The sequence below is a fragment of the Balaenoptera musculus genome, chromosome 9 (genome assembly GCF_009873245.2).
Source record: "Balaenoptera musculus isolate JJ_BM4_2016_0621 chromosome 9, mBalMus1.pri.v3, whole genome shotgun sequence".
In the NCBI taxonomy this organism is placed as follows: Eukaryota; Metazoa; Chordata; class Mammalia; order Artiodactyla; family Balaenopteridae; genus Balaenoptera; species Balaenoptera musculus.
The window spans coordinates 5,912,538-5,935,465 of record NC_045793.1 but is presented as its reverse complement, the minus strand read 5'-3'; the positions used below and the strand labels follow the sequence as shown (position 1 = coordinate 5,935,465).

The 22,928-nt window shown below is 42.7% G+C and overlaps 1 protein-coding gene across 1 annotated transcript in view; it reads right to left on the bottom strand.

The window, feature by feature from the left end:
• RHEB (Ras homolog, mTORC1 binding) overlaps positions 1–16,453 on the bottom strand; it is a 46,700-nt gene extending 30,247 nt beyond the window's left edge. The window contains exon 1 of the mRNA XM_036863063.1: positions 16,268–16,453. Coding sequence (XP_036718958.1) covers positions 16,268–16,319 — 52 coding nt within the window. The 5' untranslated portion in view covers positions 16,320–16,453. The remainder of the gene's footprint in view (positions 1–16,267) is intronic.
• Positions 16,454–22,928: the final 6,475 nt, after the last annotated feature.

Genomic DNA, 22,928 nt, shown 5'->3' with positions numbered 1-22,928 from the left:
CTGAGGAGAGGGACGTGAGAGGAGGAAACACTAGGGAGATCAGGAGGAAATTCTGAAAAATGGACTAGAAATGAAAAATGGGCATTTTAACCTGCTTCAAAATAGGTATTTAATACAAACCAAAAAGGAAAAAAATGGAAAAACTGATCTGTAAGGGAAACAAGAACCTCAGACAATTTAAAAAAGAAACAAGTATGTACTTGATTTCAAGACTTAATAGGAGACTACAGTTATCAAGACAGTGTGGTATTGGCATAAAAACAGACATATAGATTAATGGAACAAAATACAGGCTCCAGAAATAAACCCACACATATAAATGATCAGCTGATTTTGGATAAAGGTGCAAAGGCAATTCAAGGGAGAAAGAACAGTCTTTTTCAACAAGTGGTGCTGACACAACTGGATATCAATATTAAAGAGAAAGAACCTGACCATATCCCATATAAAAGTACAGGATAAAAAATGGATCACAGACCAACTGCAAAACCTAAACTATGAAACTTCTGGAAGAAAACACAGGAGAAAATCTCTGTGACCTTGAGTTAATAAGAAAGATTTCAACAGCACAATCCATAAAGAAAAAAAGGGTATATTGGACTTCATCGAAATTAAAACTGGTCAGCAAAAGATTCTTGTTAAGGGGATGAAAAGACAAACCACAGACCTGGAGAAAACATGTGCAAAACACATTATCCAACAAAGGGCATGAATCAGGATATATAACAAACTCTCAAAATTTAACAATGAAAAAACCACCCAATTAAGCATACGAGCAAAAGATTTGAACACTTTAACAAAGAAAATATTCAAACGGCAAGTAAGGACTTCCCTGGTGGTGCAGTGGTTAAGAATCCGCCTGCCAATGCAGGCGACACGGGTTCGAGCCCTGGTCCGGGAAGATCCCACATGCCGCGGAGCAACTAAGCCTCTGCGCCACAACTACTGAGCCCGCGTGCCACAACTACTGAAGCCTGTCCACCTAGAGCCCGAGCTCCACAACAAGAGAAGCCACCACAACGAGAAGCCCGCGCACCGCAACGACGAGTAGCCCCAGCTCCACTGCAACTACAGAAAGCCTGTGTGCAGCAACAAAGACCCAACGCAGACAAAAATAAATTTATTAAAAAAAATAAAACCGCTGCTAATCAAATTATATAAAAAAAAAGGCAAGTAAGCCCATGAAATGATGCTTATCATTATTCATTAGGAAAATGCAAATATAATTACAGTGAGATATAACACATCTAATTAAAAATGTCTACAATAAAAAAATACTGACAATACCAGTACTGGAGAGGATGTGGAGCAACTGTTCTCTTTGGACGGGGTGCAAAATGGTACAGTCACTTTGGAAAAAGTTTTTTAAAAATAAAACACATTTATCAGATGACCCAGCAGTCCCATTCTTAGGTATTTTTCCAAGAGAAATGAAAACTATGGTCACCCAAAAACTTGTATGCATATACCTATAACAGCTTTATTCATAACTGTCCCAAAGTAGAAACAAACCAAATGTCCTTCAACCTGTTACTAGATAAACAAATTATATTAAATCCACACAAAAGAACACTACTCAGCAGTAAAAAGGAATGAACTACTGATAGACACAACAACACGGATAAATCTCAAATGTGATTCCATTTATATTACATTCTGGAAAAGACAAAACTACACGGACAGAAAACAGAAGGGGGGTAAGGGCTGACTACAGAGGGGCACAAGGGCATTGTGCGGGGTTGATGGAACTGTTCTGTGTCTTGTGGTTGTGGTTACATAACTATAGAGTATTTATTTGTTAAAACCGAGCCATACACAAAAAGGGATAAATATTACTGTATGTAAATTGTACTTCAAGTTTAAAAAAGAATCTTAACCTTTACCTCAGACACAAAAATTAGCTGGAAATGGATCATAGACCTGAACTTAAGAGCTAAAACAATTATACTTCTAGAAGTAAACATGAGAAAATTTTTATGATCTTCAGATAGGCAAAGATTCCTTACATGATAAAAGAATGAGTAAACCATAAACAAAAGAACTGATAAACTGGGCTTTAACAAAATTACAAATTTCTGTTCTTTGAAACGTAATGAAAAGGAAGCCATGAACTAGGAGAAAATATTATATATATATGAAAAAGAACTATTATTCAGAATACATAACTCAATAAAAAGAACCCAATAACAAAGGCAAAACACTTGGACACTTCACAAAAGAAGATATATACAAATGGTCAAGAGGTATATGAAAAGACGCTCAATGTCATTAGTCATTGGGAAAAGTCAAATTTCCATGGCCTACCACATCCGTACTGCTAAAGAGTTAGAAAACTGACAATATCAGATATCAGTGAGGATGGGTCTCATTTGTTGCTGGCGGAGTGTAAAATGGCACAAATGCTTTGGGAAACTGGTAGTTGCACAGAAAATTATAAACTTCATACATGTGACCCAGCAACTCCATTCCAAGGGGTGCTTACCAAAGAGAAATGACAGTGTCAACAAACACATAACAAATGCTCATCAAAGCTTTATTCTCAGCAGTGAAACACTGGAAACAACAAGTGACTGGAGAAACAAATTATGGTATATGCACACAACAGAATACTACTCAGCAATAAAAAGAAACTCCTTATATATGTGACAACATGGATGGATCTCAAAACATTATACTAATTGAAAGAAGTCACACAGTAAGAGTATTTATTGTGTGATTCTATTTATGCAAAATTTTTTAACAAGAAAAACTAATCCATAGTAATGGAAAGCAGATCAGTGTTTGCCTGGGAGTGGGGTGGGGTATGAGGGAACTTTCGGGATGAAAATGTTTTTTATTTTGATTGGAGTAATGGTTTTACACAGGTGAATAAATCTGTCAAAACCCATCTAACTTTACACTTAAAAATGGGAACTTTATTAGACATAAATTATACCTCAATAAAACTTGATTTTTCTTTGTTTTATTGAAGTATAGTTGATGTACAATATTACCTAAGTTATAGATGTATACTATAGTGATTCACAATTTCTAAAGGTTATACTCCATTTATAGTCACTATAAAATATTGGCTATATTCCCTGTGTTGTAAAATATATCCTTGTAGCTTATTTTATATGTAATAGTTTGTACATCTTAATCCCCTACCTCTAGGTTGCCCCTCCGCCCTTCCGTCTCCCCACTGGTAACCACTAGTTTGTTCTCTGTAACTGTGAGTCTGCTTCTTTTTTGTTATATTCACTACTCTGTTGTATTTTTTAGTTTTTAAAATTTTTATCATTATTTTAAAATTCTGGCTGCGTCAGATTTTCGTTGCGGCATGCGGGACCTTCATTGCGGCAGGCGGGATCTTTTCGTTGAGGCAAGTGGGCTCTTTGTTGCGGGGCGTGGGCTTCTCTCCGGCTGTGGCGCACAGGCTCCAGGGCGCGTGGGCTCTGTAGTTTGTGGCACATGGGCTCTCTAGTTGAGGAGCACGGGCGTAGTTGCCCCGCAACATGTGGAATCTTAGTTCCCCAACCAGGGATCGAACCGCGTCCCCTGCATTGGAGGGCGGATTCTTTACCACTGGACCACCTGGGAAGTCCCTGTTGCATTTTTTATATTCCACATATAAGTGATAGCATACAGTATTTGTCTGGGAGGGTATTATGCTAAGTGAAATAAGTCAGATAGAGAAAGACAAAACTTGATTTTAAAACAAGTATTAAAAAGGGAAGACATTTATTTTTTTTACCAAGCATAACAGGATAGTGATTAGCTATGTGACAGTAGGCAGTTTTCCTGGTCTGTTTCCTCATCTGTAAAATAGATATAATAACAGCACATACTTTATAGGTAGTTGTGAAGATTAAATGAAAATATCGATACATGCAGAATATCTGCTATGTAATAATAATGACATTTATTGAGGACTTATTACATAACCACATTCTAGACATTTTCATTTAATCCTAGTCTCACATTCTAATAATTATATCTAATATATTAACTTGAAATCTAAGAAAATGATACACAGTAACAACTACTGAAGCTAAATCCTCAAACTCACATGAAAAAATATCAAGAAATATAAGAATACACACACATACCCCTAATGCAGAAAATTACTGTTTCAGTAATCACTGCGTAACAAACACCTCAAAACTTAGTGGCTGAAATCAACAACTACTTCATTTGTTCCCGATACTACAATCAAGGCTGGGCTCGGCTGGCTCCTCTGCTGGTCTTAAAGTACACCCCTTGGCTGCCTCCGCTGGTGGGAGGCTGGGGGCCAGACTCAGCTGGGAGGGCTGGACCTTCTCCCTTCCCACACGTCTTCTCCTAAGGTCTCTCCCCCGTGTTCCTCGAAGCTCCAGAGAGCACAGAAGCAGAAGCTGCCGACTTCTTACGGCCTGAGCCTGGCACTGGCCCGTCATCGTCTCTGCAGCGTCTTGCGGGTCAGGAGTGCCACAGGGCCAGGACATGAATAAGTACCAGGAAGGTGCTTCTCTGGGAGCCACTGATGGAAGGACATCAATAAAAGGGACCAGGTTTGCAAACGGCAGAGAAAGACTACAGAATCACCTGGGGTTGTAAATGGACGCCAACCTGAATATCATCATTGTTAAAAGGGCTAGAATAACAACGAACCGTATGAAGGTTTCTTTAACAATGTGTTTCTTACACAATACATGATACCAATTACATGCTGACTAAAAAAATGTGTAGTGGCGCAGTGGTTAAGAATCCGGTGGCGCAGTGGTTAAGAATCCGCCTGCCAATGCAGGGCACATGGGTTTGAGCCCTGGCCCGGGAAGATCCCACATGCCGCGGAGCAACTAAGCCCATGCGCCACAACTACTGAGCCCGCACTCCGCAACAAGAGAAGCCAGCGCAATGAGAAGCCCTCACACTGCGACGAAGAGTAGCCCCTGCTCGCCGCAACTAGAGAAAGCCCGCGCGCAGCAACAAAGACCCAATGCAGCCAAAAAAAAAAGAAAAAAAAAGTGTAGTTCTGTCAATAGCAGCATTGGTTATTGTTGCTTTTTTGAGGGGGCAGGGTGAGATGTATATATATCAGGGTCACCAAGGAATCTTTTGGAAAAAAAACCACAAAATACCTCACCATTCTAATTTTAAAAAGGGTGCCTAAGGAGTTCCCGTGTGCTCTGCAGAAGTGCTTCCTGTGATTCTAATATGCACCCCCATCCCCACATCTCCGCCACATACGGAGTCAGATGAGGGCATGTGATACAGAGAATCCAACTTTTAATTGTTCACCAGCACCTACAAGTGAGACACTGTTTTAAGCGTTTATGACCCAATTCCTGGAAATCTCCGCCCCTTCCCCAAAATAGTTGGAATAATTCTCCCACTCATTAGCCTATGAAATTACCCAACCTATAAAAACTAACCACCGCATATTTCGGGGCCTCTCAACTTCTAAGACGGCCCATACTCTGTCTATGGAGTGTGTATCTCCCTGAGTAAACCTTCTTTCACTTAAAAAAAAAAAAAGAGTTTACAAAACATTTTCACATGAATTATCTCACTTGTTCCTATGAATTAAGCAGGGCTGACATCATCTTATTCTCTCTCACACTCCCTCAGCAATTTTCAAACAACAGATGGTAGGAGAGAAAAAAATTAAGGTGCAATTATTATTTTGACAAAGAGAATAACCACGTAAAACTGGTTCATAAAGTTATTACTCATTCAAATACTTTTTTTTAATATATAAATTTATTTATTTTATTTATTTATTTTTGGCTGCGTTGGGTCTTTGTTGCTGCATGCAGGCTTTCTCTAGTTGCAGTGAGCGGGGCTACTCTTCATTGCCGTGTGCGGGCTTCTCATTACAGTGGCTTCTCTTGTTGCGGAGCATGGGCTCTAGGTGCGCGGGCTTCAGTAGTTGTGGCTCACGGGCTCTAGAGCGCAGGCTCAGTAGTTGTGGCATGTGGGCTCTAGAGAGCAGGCTCAGTAGTTGTGGCACTCGGGCTTAGCTGCTCCGTGGCATGTGGGATCTTACCGGACCAGGGCTCGAACCCGTGTCCCCTGCATTGGCAGGCGGATTCTTAACCACTGCGCCACCAGGGAAGCCCTCAAATACTTATTAGGTGCTTACTATTGCCAAGCACTAGGCTACCAGATACATTCCACCGAGGAAAATAAGAGAAGTAAGTTTGTACCATAACATGAAGATCTGAGTTACATAAATGAAGAAGTTTGTTAACTATCTGGGTTATTAAGCTAAAAGGAAAAAAAGAAAGTGCTGACAAGAAGGGCCATGGACCTGCTTCTCTAAAGATTTTAAAAACAGGATATTCATCTCTCTGGGATGATTTATAGGTAAAGCCAAGATGGAAGGTAAGGGAATAGAACTGATAAACTGCAGTCAATTAAATGTTTGGCAACAATGAAGAATGAATTTTGCTAGATTTGTGGCCAAAATTGGGGAGAAGGCTGGGGGTCGGGTGGGAAAGAGCTAGAGAAAAGCAAACAAGAGATAAATACCTAAATTATAAAACAATCTTTAATGAGAACATGGAGTTTAAGACTGATCAAAACTAGTAATAAAAAAAAATTAGGAAAATGAATTGAGACATAAAGCATATTTATCAATCAGCATGAATGGTTATTAATAAAGATTATTTCTTCAACAGCTCTTTAAAACTGCATTGACCCCACATACTAACACCAATCCATCCCTCACCATACCTGTGCTACCTCATGGAGTTTAAAGATATCCCACACCAGTAAATGCTTTAAAAACACCAGCCAATCATTGTTAATAGTAGTAACTGTATACTGTGGCTGCCTCACTAGACTGGAGCTCCCTGAGGGCAGAGATCAGGGCCGCCCTGGCCTTGGTGGCTAAGTACACAGCGCCTGGCACGTAGTAGGGACTTAGGTTACTCAAACATGTAATGAACACCTATTTGAATAACATGTGATACACTTAACTCACACACTGCCCTCTTCAACCAGTCATTTCAGCAATTCAGTCTTTTGAGGGTCTGAAATCCTCTGGATAGCTGATAAAAGTCCTGGATTCTTTCCCCAGAAAATATGCACCCAGTCTCAGGCAAAGCTCATGAAGTCCAAGTTAAGAACCACTACTCGAAGTGGGCACCAGAACTGAAGACAGCGCTCTGCCTGGGGTTCAGAGTTCGGCCGAGCTAGTTTACGATGAGAACCCGTCAACTGAACTGCTCAGAAAATTAATCGAGGTCTCTCCACCTGTATACGCACAGGAGAGTCTTCTGAAATGTAAACGTAAGACTTCACATCTGTGGCCCTCCTTTCCTCCAGCAGCCACCTCAGCGATGTTCTGTTCCGAACTTCTGCACGGCTCTCCTCTGTGGTCAGGCACTCCTGCCCCCTGGTGTACTCAAGGCCATACTCACATCTAGTTTCTTCCCAGAAGGTGGGTTGGAAACCCCGCTTCTACCCCCCCCCCCCACAGAGCGCCATATTTCAGTGTGGTGCGTCCAGGCTTCCAGAGTCACTTTGAACCCTCCTCCATCTTGATGTCAGTCACCATGCTTGAATTTTGCCAACTAGGTTTTTCGTTCAGTCACTCATATAAGTCATGAACAAGACTGAACAGAAACTATATTTTTAAATACTCTCTTTAAAATAAATTCCGAAAGTGATGTAGATTTGAAAACCAGCAAAATACTGGCCAGATGCATTTATATCCAAGACATACAGGTCTTAGAAAAGCATTTTCATGTCCTAAAACTATATTAACTGTACAAGTCACAGTTAATTTCATCTCCATGTTCACAAATTATTTACCATGCCTTCATGTAGCTAACATTCAACTTTGAATCCTGCAAAAAGCAAGATCATAACATAGCTTGTTAAAGTACCTATTTCTGTTTCAAAAGTTCCTGAGGAGTCTTTCTGCAAGTAAGAAAGCTCAACAAAAAGAGAAATGGGGGAGGGGGAGCAGGGAGGTAAGAGGGAACTCAATTATATCACGGTGAGGACACCAACCAACCAAGGACCCACAGGAGTGAATTTTATTAGGATCCTTAAATCACCCTGCTTTCACTTGCCCACAGAGTGCAAGGTTTCCGGCGCTTCTGTTCTAAACTAATACCAATTTAGACTTCAAATTCCAATGCCTTACGTGGCGCTCTCTTTTATCAGATGCCCAATATATATTTAAGGTTATTAAAACACTAAAATAGTAATCCCCGGACCTTTGTGTTTGAGATATTAAATTAAATTTCTAAATCAATCAAGCAATTCATGTCAAAGGTACCCAAGAGTTTACATTCTCATGGTTATCAGTTTAAGAGACTGTTAAGACTTAATTTGGTCCTTCAAAATCAATTAGAACTAAGAATAAAGGTTCTCTCAAGTGTGAGCACTAGAGATTTCATAATGCTTTTAACTTGCACAATCAAGTCCATGTTCAGTTGTGATTTATTCAAATAAACAAGTACAATCCTCATGGACAGTATTAAAGTTATTAATATTAACCCTCTCTTCCAGACCCTAAGCTAAGGAAACAGTTGTACCTTTTCGACTTCATAATCACAGGTAGAGATGGCTATTTCTCATTTTGTGATAAAGCTGCTGATACTTGTACTTGAAAACCATGTTAATTAGCATACAGATCCTGCTGTGCTGCCACCTTGAAATTTTTGTTACTCTTTGGGAGCTGCACTACTACCAGGTCAAAAACCAAGACTTCACTCCAAACTACACAACAATCAGAGGCCAAGTCAACCGGCATTTAGACATCCTAACTCTCCCCAGGCTTCAGTGATTCACTGCTTATGACCCAGGAGGAAAGTTTCCCTACAGTCCCTGTACAGCCAGCTCCTGACCACCTTTTCCAACCCCACTTCGTCTTCCCACCTGGCAACGCTCAGCCGCCCCAGTCCCTTCCGTTGTCCACATGCCAAGTTCTTTCCCGCCTCACCATCCTGGCCTCGGCCAGTGCTGCAGGGCCTCTCCTGGAGCCTCCTCGAAGACCGCGGTCACCGCATCCCCTTGAACAGGAGTGAGTAGCAGTCTAGCCAGATCCTGCACACCATGCTTCGATGGTTCCCAAGTACAGTCTGCACAACTCTGGGGGTCCCTTGAGACTTTTTCAGGGGGCTCACGAGTCAAAACTATTTCCATAATACCATATATTATTTGCCTTTTCCACTATGTTCATATATGCACGAATGGTGCTAAACCAGTGGCGCGTAAAACTGCTAGACTGGTGCCCCTTAGCACAAAGCAAGACAGTGGTCACAAACTGTAGAGGACAGTCACTGTATTCTTCACCGCCGTGCACTCACAGCAAAAAAGGAAAAAAAAAGCCAAGCCATTTTTACCTAACAATGTCCTTGAGGAAGCGGTAAAAATTATTAATTTTATTAAATCTTGACCTTTAAATACATGTCTTTTTGATGTTCTGCAGACAAAGTGGGATGTACGCATAAAGCATGGCTGCTGCCCACTGAAGTGTGACGCCGTCTGCGAGAAAAGCACTTGAGCAACTGTTTGGGAAGTGGTCTGAAACAGACACTTTTATCATGGAACACCATTTTTACTTGTAAGAATGACCAACAAACTATCATTGTTTCAGATGTGGGTATCTGGCAGACATCTTCTTGGAAATGAAAGAAATGAGACTCGTTTTAAGTAAAACTGGTAGCATTTTGCCAACAATCAAATTCGAACTCTCAAGAGGAAGTAGAATTCTGCATCACTCAGGGTGAACTTAACAGCTTCCCAATATTTAGATTTTTCTGAGATTGATGGTGATATTAAAAAATGTCATTTAAAGAAATATCTGTATATTGAAATGCGTCAAAATGTGGAAGGATCTGCATAACAGTGAACCAATATTTTCCAAATGACCAACGTACGATGTTCCCAAATCAGGTATGGGTAGCAGATCCATTCAGAGCGCAAACAAACCAACAGAGTTCAGTGTAACAGAGTAAAAAAAACTTCATCCACGTGAGTTTAGATGCTCCAACTAACTTCTAACAAACTACCACTTATGGAGTCTTGGTTCGATGGTGTCAAAGAATACCCACAATTACCTGAAAAAGTAGTATTAAAATGCTCCTTCCTTTCCCAGGTATGTATCTGTGCAGGCTCATATACTTTATTAAAGTAACATATTGCAATGGAATGAATTCAGAAGCACATATGAGAATTCAGCTGTTTTTTAAACCAGGTATTGAAGATACTTGCAAAACTGTAAAACACCATCAAAATGCCAATTGCTTTTTTTTTGGCAGAAATTGATAAGCCAGTCCTAAAATTCATATGAAAATACAAGGGACTCAGAATAATCAAACAATCTTAAAAAAGAATTAAGTTAGAGGGCTCACACTTCCGTATTTTGAAACTTACCATAAAACAACAGTAATCTAGACAGTGTGATACTGGCACAAGGACCATATAGATCAAAGGAACAGAGTCCAGAAATAAACCCGTACATTTATGGTCACGTGGTTTTTGACAAGGATGTCAAGACAATTCAGTGAGGAAAGAATAGTCTTTTAACAAAAGGTGCTGGGACAACTTGATATCTACATACCAAAGAATCAAGTTGTACTCCTATCTCCCAACACATACAAAATTTAACTCTGAATAGATCATAGACCCAAATATAAGAAATAAAAGTATAAAACATTTAGAAGAAAACATAGTGGTAAATCTACATAGCAATGGTTTCTTAAATATGACACCAAAAGTACAAATGACAAAAGAAAAAATAAATAAATTGGACTTTGTCAAAATTTAAAATTTTTGGTTCAAAGGCCACCATCAAGAAAGTGAAAAGACAACCCAAAGAATGGAAGAAATTATTTGCAAATAGTATATGATACTTCACACCCAGAAGGACGGCTGGTACAAGAAAGACAGATGAGCTAATTAATTATTAAGAGAAATGCAAATCAAAACTACAATGAGGTACCACTTCACACAGGTCAGAATGGCTATTATTAAAAAGTCTACAAATAACAAATGTTGGAGAGGGTGTGGAGAAAAGGGAACCCTCCTACACTGTTGGTGGGAATGTAAGTTGGTGCAGCCACTATGGAGAACAGTATGGAGATTCCTTAAAAAACTAAAAATAGAACTACTGTGTGACCCTGCAATCCCACTCCTGGACATATATCTGGAAAAGACGAAAATTCTAATTTGAAAAGATACATGCACCCCTATGTACACAGCAGCACTATTTACAATAGCCACGACATGGAAACAACCTAAACGTCCATCGACAGATGAATGGATAAAGAAGATGTGATACATATATACAATGGAATATTACTCAGCCATAAAAAAGAATGAAATAATGTTATTTGCAGCAACATGGATGGACCAAGAGATTATCAAACTAAGTGAATTTAAGCCAGACAGAAAGACAAATACTCTATATCACTTATATGTGGAATCTAAAATATGACACAAATGAACTTTTTTACGAAGCAGAAACCGACTCACAGACATACAAAACAAACTTATGGTCACCAAAGGGGAAAGGAGGTGGGGGGAGGGATAAATTAGGAGTTTGGGATTAGCAGATACAAACTATTATATATAAAATAAACAACAAGGTCCCACTGCGTAGCACAGGGAACTATATTCAATACACTATAATAAACCACAATCAAAAAGAATATGAATATATATATATAACAGAATCACTTTCCTGTACACCAGAAACTAACACAACACTGTAAGTCAACTGTATTATATGTCAATAAAAAAATAAATAAAAAATAATAAAAATTAAATAAAAAGACAGATAACAAGTGTTGGTGAGGATGTGGAAAAATTGAAACCAATTTCAACTGTTGGTCGGAATGTAAAATGGTTGGAAAACAGTCTGACAGTTCTTCAAAATATTAAACATAAAATTACCATACGACCCAGCAATTACACTCCTAGGAGTATACCTAAAAGAACCGAAAACATGTCTACACAAAAATCACACACACAAAATATGAAATATGAATGCTCAGAACAGCATTACTTCTAATAGCTCAAATGTAGAAACAGCCTGCATGTCCATTAATTGACAAATGTATGAACAGAACGTGGTATATTCAAATAATGCAATATTATTTGGCAACCAAAAGGAATGAATTACTGATACATGCTACAACATGGATGAACCTTGAAAATATTTGTTAAATGACAAATGCCAGGCACAAAATACCATGTATACGTGATTCCATTTATATGAAATGTCCAGAATAGGTAAATTCATATAAACAGAAAGTAGATCAGTGGATGACAGGGGCTGAGGTGAGGAGAGGATGGGAAGTGACTGACTGCTAATGAGTACAAAGCTTCTTTTTGGGGAGATGAAGGTAAGTAGGGATCGATATAACCCACATGGACATCAAAGTAACATCTGATATAACAAAAAAGAAGCAGACTCACAGATATACAGAACTAACGGTTAGCAGTAGGGAGAGGCAATACAGGGGTAGGGGATTAAGCCGTACAAACTTTTATGTACAAAATAAGCTACAAGGATATATTGTACAACACAGGCAATACAGCCAATGTTTTATAGTAACTATAAATAGAGTATAACCTTTAAAAATTGTGAATTACTTTGTTGTACACCTGTAACTTATATAAACATTGTACGTCAACTATACTTAAAAAAAAAAGTCTAAAAAATTACATTAAGCACTGGGAAGTCATAATCACAAATGCAAGCTCTGATTATTCTCTTGTACAAAAACAATGTATGACACTGAAAAAAAAGTTAATTTCAAGCTTCAACACAAGGTGGTCACTACAGGACTATCCCCTCCCACAGGTACACAACTTTTTACTTTAAAAATTTTCAATGCAATGTGTTAGAAAAGGATAGGATAATTAAAAAATATACAGTAAATCAGAATACAATTGGACTATATTATACCAGAAACAAATTTAATGACATCTTTCCCTCTGAAGTATCCAAATCAAAGGATGCATGTTCTTTACTACCTAAAATATTCTGACAAGGTAGGTAATAATTTGAGTTACTATTACTGAATTGCCTTTTACCAAACCACAGAATTGTTTCATTTCCTCTCTTACGATCTTTCACATTCTTGTGATTCCCTCCTGCTTGTTAACCCCTGAGGCTTATATATGACAGTCTTTTGATGATGGTCTAATGGTAAACTCGATTATCAAAGCTCTCTGTAGAACATTCCAGTGAAAAAGGTGCCAGATTTTATTTGAAGATAATTAAATGACACTATAGCTTTAATTCAATTAAGTTTAGTTACCTCCTATCACGGGACTACTCGTTTGTGTTAGAAACAATAGATGTTAGGGAGCTGGTACATTTGGCCACCACTAAAACAATTACTACAAAGCACTCCCTGAAAGCCGGCCTGCGTTACAGGTGACGTGTCCTTAAAAGCTTAACATTGTAAATAACAGGAAAAGTACTTCAGGGAAAAAAAAAAAAAAAAGAGTTGTATAAATTACCTGAGAATTATATTTTCCTCACTGGTAGTTTTATCAATGTTTTTTAAAAATACAAAATTTGAATGCCAAGTAGTAAAACAATCATTGCACTTGCTAGTTTTATCTGAAGGCAAACTTTTAAAATAAACTTACAAGTATTTTACTAGTCAAACTGACATGAGATATTTAACCAAAAGAACATTCTAGGAAAGGTGTGCTTTCTAGCTTAGCCTTTTCCCACCCCCAGTCAATATGACACAACAGCTTAGTATCACAAAGTAACACAACCTAGAAAAGAAACACAGATACTCAAATTTCTCTAGTATAGCACCACTCGCAAGCAAGCGTGTCAGTAAACTCATAAGTCTGAATACTGAATAATTCTCTGAAGAGTAGCGACTACATGGAATCAGGGAGTTATCTCCTTTTTTGATGCTGGCAAAACAAAAGAGCCCACAACTACAAAATGTCCTGGTTCATAACAAAGGTAAACAATTGTAAAATCAAATGCAAAGACTGGGAATAATTTAACCTCTGCAAAATACATTTCACTTTAATCACCACATATGAAAAATGAATACGGAGAAAATGGCGTAGGATATAGCAATATGACATATTGAAGGCACAGAAAATAGGGACTGAACTTACTCTGTATGCCACTGGAAGCTAATTTAGCACAGTATTTTATTTTATTTATTTTTTTATTTTTTTAATTTTAATTTTTTAAAAAAATAAATTTATTTATTTATTTATTTAGTTTTGGCTGTGTTGGGTCTTCGTTTCTGTGCGAGGGCTTTCTCTAGTTGCGGCGAGCGGGGGCCACTCTTCATCGCGGTGCGCGGGCCTCTCACTATCGCGGCCTCTCTTGTTGCGGAGCACAGGCTCCAGTCGTGCAGGCTCAGTAGTTGTGGCTCACGGGCTCAGTTGCTCCGCGGCAGGTGGGATCTTCCCAGACCAGGGCTCGAACCCGTGTCCCCTGCATTGGCAGGCAGATTCTCAACCACTGCGCCACCAGGGAAGCCCCAGCACAGTATTTTATTAACAGCAGTTTAAAATAAACGTGAAGTGAAGGCAAAGGGGTGACGTGTCACATCTGGGTCTTTAGGAGGCTGACGACTAGAAGGCAGGTGAGACAGAATGGGTTTCAACTGGACATAAGGAACTTCTTTAGCAAAACAGCTAGACTCGCTTACTGAAGACTGGATCACCAGCTCCAGAATTTCAAGGGGTCAATAAGTCGGGATCTTTGGGGCATTCTCTCAGTTGAGATCAGGTAGCCCAGGTACAGGTCACCTGTAACTTGATTATTCAGAGACTGCTATGTTTAATTAGTGGGCGCTCTGTATCTGATTAGATAGAACTCACTCAAGAGCCAGGATATGTTATAGTCCCACACTTCAAAATGCAAAGCAGCAAAGGGCTCGTGGTTCAGACTGCCAATCAAGGTGGGATGCCGGGTTCCATACGGGCATTCGGGACGGTCAGGGACTTCAAAAGCCTCCAGCTGAGGCACGGTTCTTTCATGGCTGCAGCTGTTAAGGCTGTCACCTGTTCTTCCCCCACACGATTTGGCATAGCACCCTACAGGAGTCACCCCCCATCTCTACACAAGCGTCTCTCAGCCTCTGATCTTGACTCCCCCCTACACCCCCCAGCCCTTTGACGGAGAGAGATGATAAAAGGATGAGTAAGCACGCTGTAGCTAGTCTTGGGCAAAGAGCACAGACCTTGGCACCGGCCGTGGAAAATGGGGGTGAAGAAGCAGAACAGAAAGCGAGCGAGCTCGGGGAGTCCGTCCAATGAGCAGCCGGCAGTTACAAGCTTTCCTCCTCCTGCAATCACCAGAGACTCCAAACCTGCTTTCACACCCCCCCCCGCCCCACTGTGGTCAAGCACACATTCTCCTGAGGCTCATTTACTTCTTAAAAACAATACGAAAAGATAAAGGTAATTTCTCCAGGCTGCCCGTTGTCAAAGACCATAAAGCCTCACCCTGAAGCATGGCTAAGTCCAACCGTTCTCTTTTCTCACTCGTCTTCTAGCACCCCGTCCATCCCCACTCAACCCCAGACCACCTCCGTTCGGCAAAAAAGCGACTGCCACCAACAGTTGCAAATATATGTCAACCTTTTTCGAGGGAGAAAAAAAAAACTTTTGAATTACTTCAACAGCCTGGTTACAAGTACCTGACCTTATTTTTTTCCCAAAGAAAAATAGGACACCGAGAGATCAGAAATTGCTCTTTCTGTGCCCTCCTACTTCGGCCGCTGGCAGCACCTAAGGGGCTTCCGAAGAGGACTCTTCCGAGTTTCTTCCGTAGGAAACTTGCCCTCACTAGCCAAACGTCCTTTAGGTCCCTGGTTTTCTTTAAAATGCTGAACTTCACAGACAGAAAAACCCCAAGTGCTATTTCCTTTGTTAAAATCCCACGAACTTTAATTTGGGGTGGAAAGGCTAGCAACGATCACGACAGCTCGCCGCGGGGAGGTGCAGAGGGACAGGTGCGACTCCTGCCTTTGGGCGCCCCGCGGCAGTCGGCCGAGAGGCAGACCCCGCACCGCCTCCCCGGCACCGGACTAACCTGAGCTCCCCGTCCTCCCGCGGCCTCCCAGACACTTCCCGCCGCGCCCGGGCCGCCCGCCGCCGCCCCGCGGGCCCGGCCGCGCCGCCGCCTCCGCTCAAGATGGAGGTGGCGGCGGCGGCGGGCGGCTGGTTACGAAACGCGCGGCCGCCACATGGCCGCGCCGGCCCCAAACTTGGCCGGGCCCGCCGCGTCCCGGCGCCCAGGCGAGGCCGGGCCCGGACGCGAGGAGGCCGCGCGGCGCCCGCCACTCACCCACAGACCGGTAGCCCAGGATCGCGATCTTCCGGGACTTGGACTGCGGCATCTTAGCGGCCTCCTCAGCCCCGGGCCAACCACATCAACCGTGGCGGCGGCGGCTCCTGTGCTGCGATCGGTGGCGGCCGCGCCGGGGCACAGCGGCATCCAGGGGCGGGGCGGGCGGGCGCGGCTGCCTCTGCTCCTCGCTCGCGCGCCCAACCGCCCGGAACCGCCGCGCGGCCCCGCCCCCAAACACGCCCACGTGACCGCGCGCCGCCGCAGGGCCCCCCTACAGAGGCTCGCGTCAGCGCCGTCCTCCCGCTGCGGCGGCCGCCCTCGCCCCCGAAACGCACGAGGTTGCGTCGGGCGGTGTTTCACTTTAAACGGAAAAAGAGAAGACGCCGAGATGGCCCTGTAAAAGTCACAACTGAAACTCGCTGCGTCATGACCCTCCCACCGGCTTCCGCCGCTTTTTAATTACGCCAGTTCTCTCCGAGCGCCGATTGGGCAGTTCTAACCCGCCCGCACGATGACGCGACGGAAACTCCTTCTCCCATTGGGGGCGGTGGAGGGGAGGAGCCAGAGGCGGAGCTGCTTGCCCGGGAGCTAAAAATAAATTCGGACTGGGACCGCGCGGTTGGGCACCAGTGAGGTTTGAAGCTTCGAACTTCGTAAGGGTCGGTGGCTGACGGGAGGGGCGGATAGAAGCTAGCTCCCCAGTGATTGGTTAGGTCGGGGTGAGGAGGCGGGGCAAGATGTGGGAGATGCGGTGATTGGTGGGACGCTGAGCGGTTCGTGGACTCGCGCCCGCTGAGCCTTTAAAAGGCGCGAGGCGCGTGGCGGTTGCTCGTTGGGCTGTTGGTTGGCTAGTACGTTACTCGTGTGTGTGGTTTTTTAAAAAACTCTTTGCTATATTAGCGTTAGTAAGTCTGGGTTTGAGGATGCAGGTGATGACTAAGTATCATCCATGGGTGAAGGACCGTGGGAAGAATGGAATATGCGTTAATTCAAAATGTTATGCATTTCATTGAGCCCAGTTCTGGTCTCAACCCTGGGATTTGCGGATCCCGCACACCTCACGGGAAATAAATAGCGCAAGTCGACACATCTTTAACTGTCAACACCTGCGTGGCTAATTAAGTAGGCAAACGTAAACACCAGCCGTTGTTGGTTGAGAACTCTCCAGAACCGTCCTTCGGGGAGGGCGGGATTTAAGACCTTTGCGCCTGCGCTCTGGTGTGGGTTGACCTCTCCGGTAATGGGACGCTGCTGTATTTCCCACAAAAGGCGCACCTACAACCCCTTTTTCCAGTGGTGCTGGTGAAGGGCCCTGGAGGTGGCACCAATGTTGGGGTACGAGAAGGGACGCCAGCCCGGGAGGCCTGGGTCCTGCAAAAAGAAGGTGAAAGCTGGGCCCGAGAAATGAGGAGGCGATCGGAGCTTTCCGTCATGGTAGGTATTCTTGTCCATGGCGGTTGCCAAAGAAGCAGATACCCACTGATTCTACCGATGTCCCCTGTTGTCCTCGGGCTGTTTGGCAGCGTTGTCCTGCGTGGCTGAGTGGGACCACCGCTCTCTCGTCCTGGCCTCTCCCAGTGAGCACAGAGGAGGAGCCCCCAGGAAGCTGAGCGGCAGGATAGGATTCCTGGTATGAAGATTTAGAGGTGACAGTCTCGTACAGAGGCCTTGTTGAGTTAGAACACTGGCGTTACGGCAGAATCCTTCCACGATCCCGCTGAAGTACTCAACAGGAGAGGGGGCGTGCACATATTCATGTCCTGGGGGGGTCTACAGATTGAAGCACCAGGCCACCAGCTGGAAGTGAGAAATGCCTTTAAAGTTGTATTTTATCTTGATGGATTTTTGCATTTCTACTCTGTAATTTGTTGAAATATTTAAAAAAATTCAGGTCAAATGTATAATTTTTATCCTGTGAATTTGGATGCACCTACTGCAGTATCTTGAACTGATGGTACTAGACTGTCTAGTGCGTTGTGAAATCAGCTTAGTGGGCGTTTTTTGTCATTTTAAATAGAAGAACAATAAAAAAGAGTACCTTGCATAGTAAGGGTGAGTATTGTTTCATGACATTTCTGTTTATAGTATTTATAGTTATGCTATATATGTGTATTGTATACTGAGTTCCATTGTAAAATGTATTTCTTACTGTGCATTGCCTCAGAAAGTTTGAAAGCACTGTCCTAGCCTGGGAGTTTTAGGAGTCCAGACTGGGAAATGCAGTTGTAAAGGACAAATTCATTCAAGAAATGTTTCAGTTGTGTTAAAGCCCTTTAAGGCCAGACCCAGGAGTTCTGAAAATTCCTTTATTCCAGAATGGGGAGAATTTCTTTGGTTTAAGAAATGACTCAGATTACCTAAAATATTTGGGATTGATGTGTGAATTCACATAGAAATAACTGACCGCAGCCAGACCATATAGAAAATGGACTCGCTTCTGAATTCAAAGTAGAGTTGACCTCGAACAACACTGGTTTGAACTGCAGGATCCACTTACACCCGGATGTTTTCAATAGCAAATACTATAGTATACTACACAATCCAAGGTTGGCTGGATCTGTGGTTGCCGGGTCGCAGATACAGAGGAACCACAGATCCGGAGGGCCATTCTCGGATTTTCCACTCAGCAGAGGATCCGTGCCGCTAACCCCTGTGATGTTCAAGGATCAATGGTAGTTCTTCTGATTGAGAACACTTGTTAACCTTTTCAGCAGTAGGGAGTTCTGCCACCAATCAATTTCTCCTGTGCAGGTTCTGCTCTGTCTTATGGCCTCTGCATACTGCCTTCTCTCTGTGTGTCCTTCTGTTTCCCTGGGAACCAAGAATGCGGTCTCTTCCGTTTAAATTCCAGAGAGGAGACGTGGTGAGTTCAGCTAATTAACATTATCTCTTGAGTGAGGAGCTCATGCTAAACCTATAGATTGGCCAGGTAAGGCTCCCTTGGCCCAAACCTCCTGTGTAGCTGGTCATGGCAGTTAATGGCAGTTATTTGAAGCTTGAACTGTTCATTATTTGGGATTATATTGTGGGATGTCATTTCTAAGGCCAGTGACATCTGACTTCTAGTTGGAACTAATTCCCGGAGGTAATGTACAAAACTTCTTTTTTTCTCCATTGGGTTAGACTAAGAAAGAGAGGAGTGAAAATCACTACTATGCTTATTTTTCCTAGAAAGACATTTGTGAAATTATTTTACCTTTTCACACGTGAAAGGGTGACCCTAAATGAAAGTAGGTATGAAGGCGTTTTGTTCTTGTTTTGCTTTTTGAATATTTGATGAAGGAAGACTAGAAAAAACTAGGCTCACCTTAACCTTGGTACAAGCCGAATCAGACTGGTCTGTTATGCCTCACATAGGGTATTGTTAAAAATCAAACAATGCAGATTTGGGCAGCATGCCAAGGTCATTTCATTGTGTGGTCTTGTGAATGAGAGAGCGGTTTCCTCGGCAGGGCCTCGGTAGGCCTGTCCTCAGTGTCCTAGCATGAGGCCATCATGCAGAAGCCACGCCCCCGATTTACCCCGGGATGAAAGAAGATCCTCTTTTTTTCCAAAGCCAGGGGATCAGCCTGGCCCAAACCCTGAGGTTTCGTGAGGTGCTCTCAGAAGCGGGAAGTGGAGTGAGCCGGGGTGGCCCTCAGTCCATGGAGTGGGCTGAGCGTGAGAAAGGAAGTCAGCTCAGCAGGAGCTCTGAGGACAGGTCAGGCCTCTGCAGTAGCTGTAGATTATTCCTGATGTGAGGGGATGAATTATTACCGACCAGGGTTCTTGCACTCTTTAATGAGTAGAAATTGATAGGAGGTCAGATGAGAAATTCAGACAAGGCTTCACTGGGACTTGTGCTGTAGCACGAGGGAGCGAGAACAAGTAACAGGTGCCTTTGCTCGCTCCCTGAGGGGGGGTGAGTTGGTCCCTTAAATGGGGAGAGGATGGGGGCCAATTGGTGGGTCGGGCTGGAGAGGTGGCTTAGGTGGTCTGCCTACCCCCTTGGTGATGCTGTGTGCAGGGGTCATGCTTTTGCTCCTGGTACCTCAGATGTGGCAGTTGGGTTTTGGCTTTTTTGTATCTTATTGTTCATAATTGGCCCCAACAATACATGCTTGCAGGTATTTTTAGTCCCTTTTAGTTTCTTTGTATTCTGTTGCTCCAGGACTGGGGAGAGGAGATGTTTGTCTAGGTGCAAGCACTGCAGGAAAGGGTCCCAGGTCCCAGCCTATCTCAGAATGTGTCCCCCACAAAGATATGTTGAAGTCCTAACGCTCTCAGAATGTCATCCTATTTGGAAATAGAGCTGTTGATGATATAATTAGTTAAGGTGAGGTCATATTGGAGTAGGGTGGGCCCGAGTCCAATATGACTGGTTTCCTCCTAAGAGAAGAGGAGATGCAGACACACGCACAGAGGGAGGTGGAGACTGGAGTGATGCTGCCACAAGCCGAGGAACACCTGGCGCTCGCAGGAGCTGGAAGAGGCAAGGAAGCGCCCTCCGCTAGAGACTTCAGAGGGAGCGTTTTAGACTTCCGGCCACCAGAACTATGAGAAAATAAATTTACTTTTTTTTTTCCCACGGGTTGTGGGATCGTAGTTCCCCGACGGGGGATTGAACCCAGGCCCTCGGCAGTGAGAGCGCAGAGTCCTAGGCACTGGACCGCCACAGAATTCCCTTTATGTTTTTTGTAGTACTTTGTTAGCAGCAGCTCTAGAAAACGAACCCATCAGTCCTCAAATTATCAGTAAAGTTTCGTTTAAAGTTTGAATCTAGTTTGTGCTGGGCTGTGGGTGAAACTGGCCTTCTTGCCAACATCCCAAGCCAGCTTGTGCCACCAGCAGAGTGCTAGCTGCCCGGCAGAGCAGGTCCTGAGGGTCCCTGTGTGGTCGTCAGGCATGATGGCTGGGGGAGCAGCTGCTCCTAAGAGCCTGTACAGCTGCAGCAGCATCTGGGGATGCCCCGGAGGCCAGGTCCTCGCAGTAAAACCAGGCGATGGCTTGGCCACCGAGGCTTTGATTACATATGCGCTTCAAATGTGCCTTAGATGTGGAATTTAGTCACAGCACTCACAAGCCACCGAAAGTTATAATTACCATTTGAGGGACGTAGTCACCACTGGTTCCTCCTCCTATGTGAAGAGTTCTCCGTGTTGGGTTTTATCCAGCGTGTTGGGATCCAGGGTTTCTACCATTGGGGTGCAGGGAAAAAAAAAAAAAAAGAACTTCTTGTGTTTTTTTAACATTTTTATTTTAAAAATAAAATAATTGAGCTTTGCTAATATGTAATGCTGTGTATGGACTGACCATGGCACCGTCGTGGCAGACGGTGGCATGTGGTGCCTGGGGTGAGAGGTGTCCTGGTGGGGCTTCCACGGCAGGGAGGGGCCGGCAGTGTCGTCCTCACCGTTTAGCGTTCAGAATGTTATAATGTATTGCTTTTCACATGTCTGGTTCTGAGGAATTACAGAGTGTATTATCTAAGTTCTGCTAAACTGAATCTCACAAAGTGGTCATGGGTCTTAAAAGATTTCCTTCAAAGAAACCAGGAATTAATGATGAGAATAAAAATGCGATGTAAGCACACACTAAGAAAAGTAGCAGGGCTGCCGTCTCTTCCTTGTATGAGCTTTTTGCCAGCTACATTAAAGGTAAACGTGATAATCTAATCATATCTTACAAGAAAATGACCAAAAATGTTTACAAAAAGGTAAAAATTAAGAGCATTTAAAATATGGATTCACATCCACTATCATTAATGATGTCTAAGTGTAATTACACCTTGATATTAGCTGATAATGTAGGGAATATCCCTTAACAAATAATGAGACGTTTAAAAGCTAAGCATCCAAAACACTAAGGCAGACTTTACAGATTTTTCCGCAGCTTTTTTTCTTTGGAAAATTTCAAGCATATATGAAAGTAGATTGGTACAATGAACCCCAGACCCATCACTTGCTTCATTCAATATTTACCAAGTCATGGACCATCCTGTTTCATGCTACCCATTACCCACCCACACATGGATTGTTTTGAAGTAAATCCTAGACGTCATACCATTTCATTCATAAATGTTTCAGTATTTTCTCTGAAAGATGACTCTTTAAAAAGTAACATGCCATTTTTACTCTGAAAACAAAGAAAGCCAATTAAGGAATCGTTAATAACACCAAATAGCCAGACTATTCAAATGTCTCTTAATGTGTCATAATTTTCTTTGCAGTTTGTTCAAATCAGAATCTAAAGTCCATATGGTGCAATTGGTTGCTATATCTCTTAAGTCTTTTTTTAAAAAACAAACTTTATTTTTTAGAAGTATAGAAAAATTGGGAAGATAGTGTAGAGAATTCCCACATGCCTTGCACCCAGTTCCCCCGTTATTAACATCTCACACTAGTGTGGTACTGTTAGAATTAATTAACCAATATTGATTCATTATTATTAGCTAAAGTTCATACAGTATTCAGAATTCAGATTTCCTCAGTTTTCCCCTAACACCCTTTTTCGGGTCCAGAGTCCCATCCGGGACACCCCGTTACATTTAGTTGTCATGTCTCCTTAGGCTCCCCTTGGATGTGACCATTTCTCAGACTGTTCTTGTTTTTGATGACCTTGAACGTTTGAGGAATGCTGATCAGGTGTTTTGTAGGTTGTTCCTCAATTGGGATTTGTC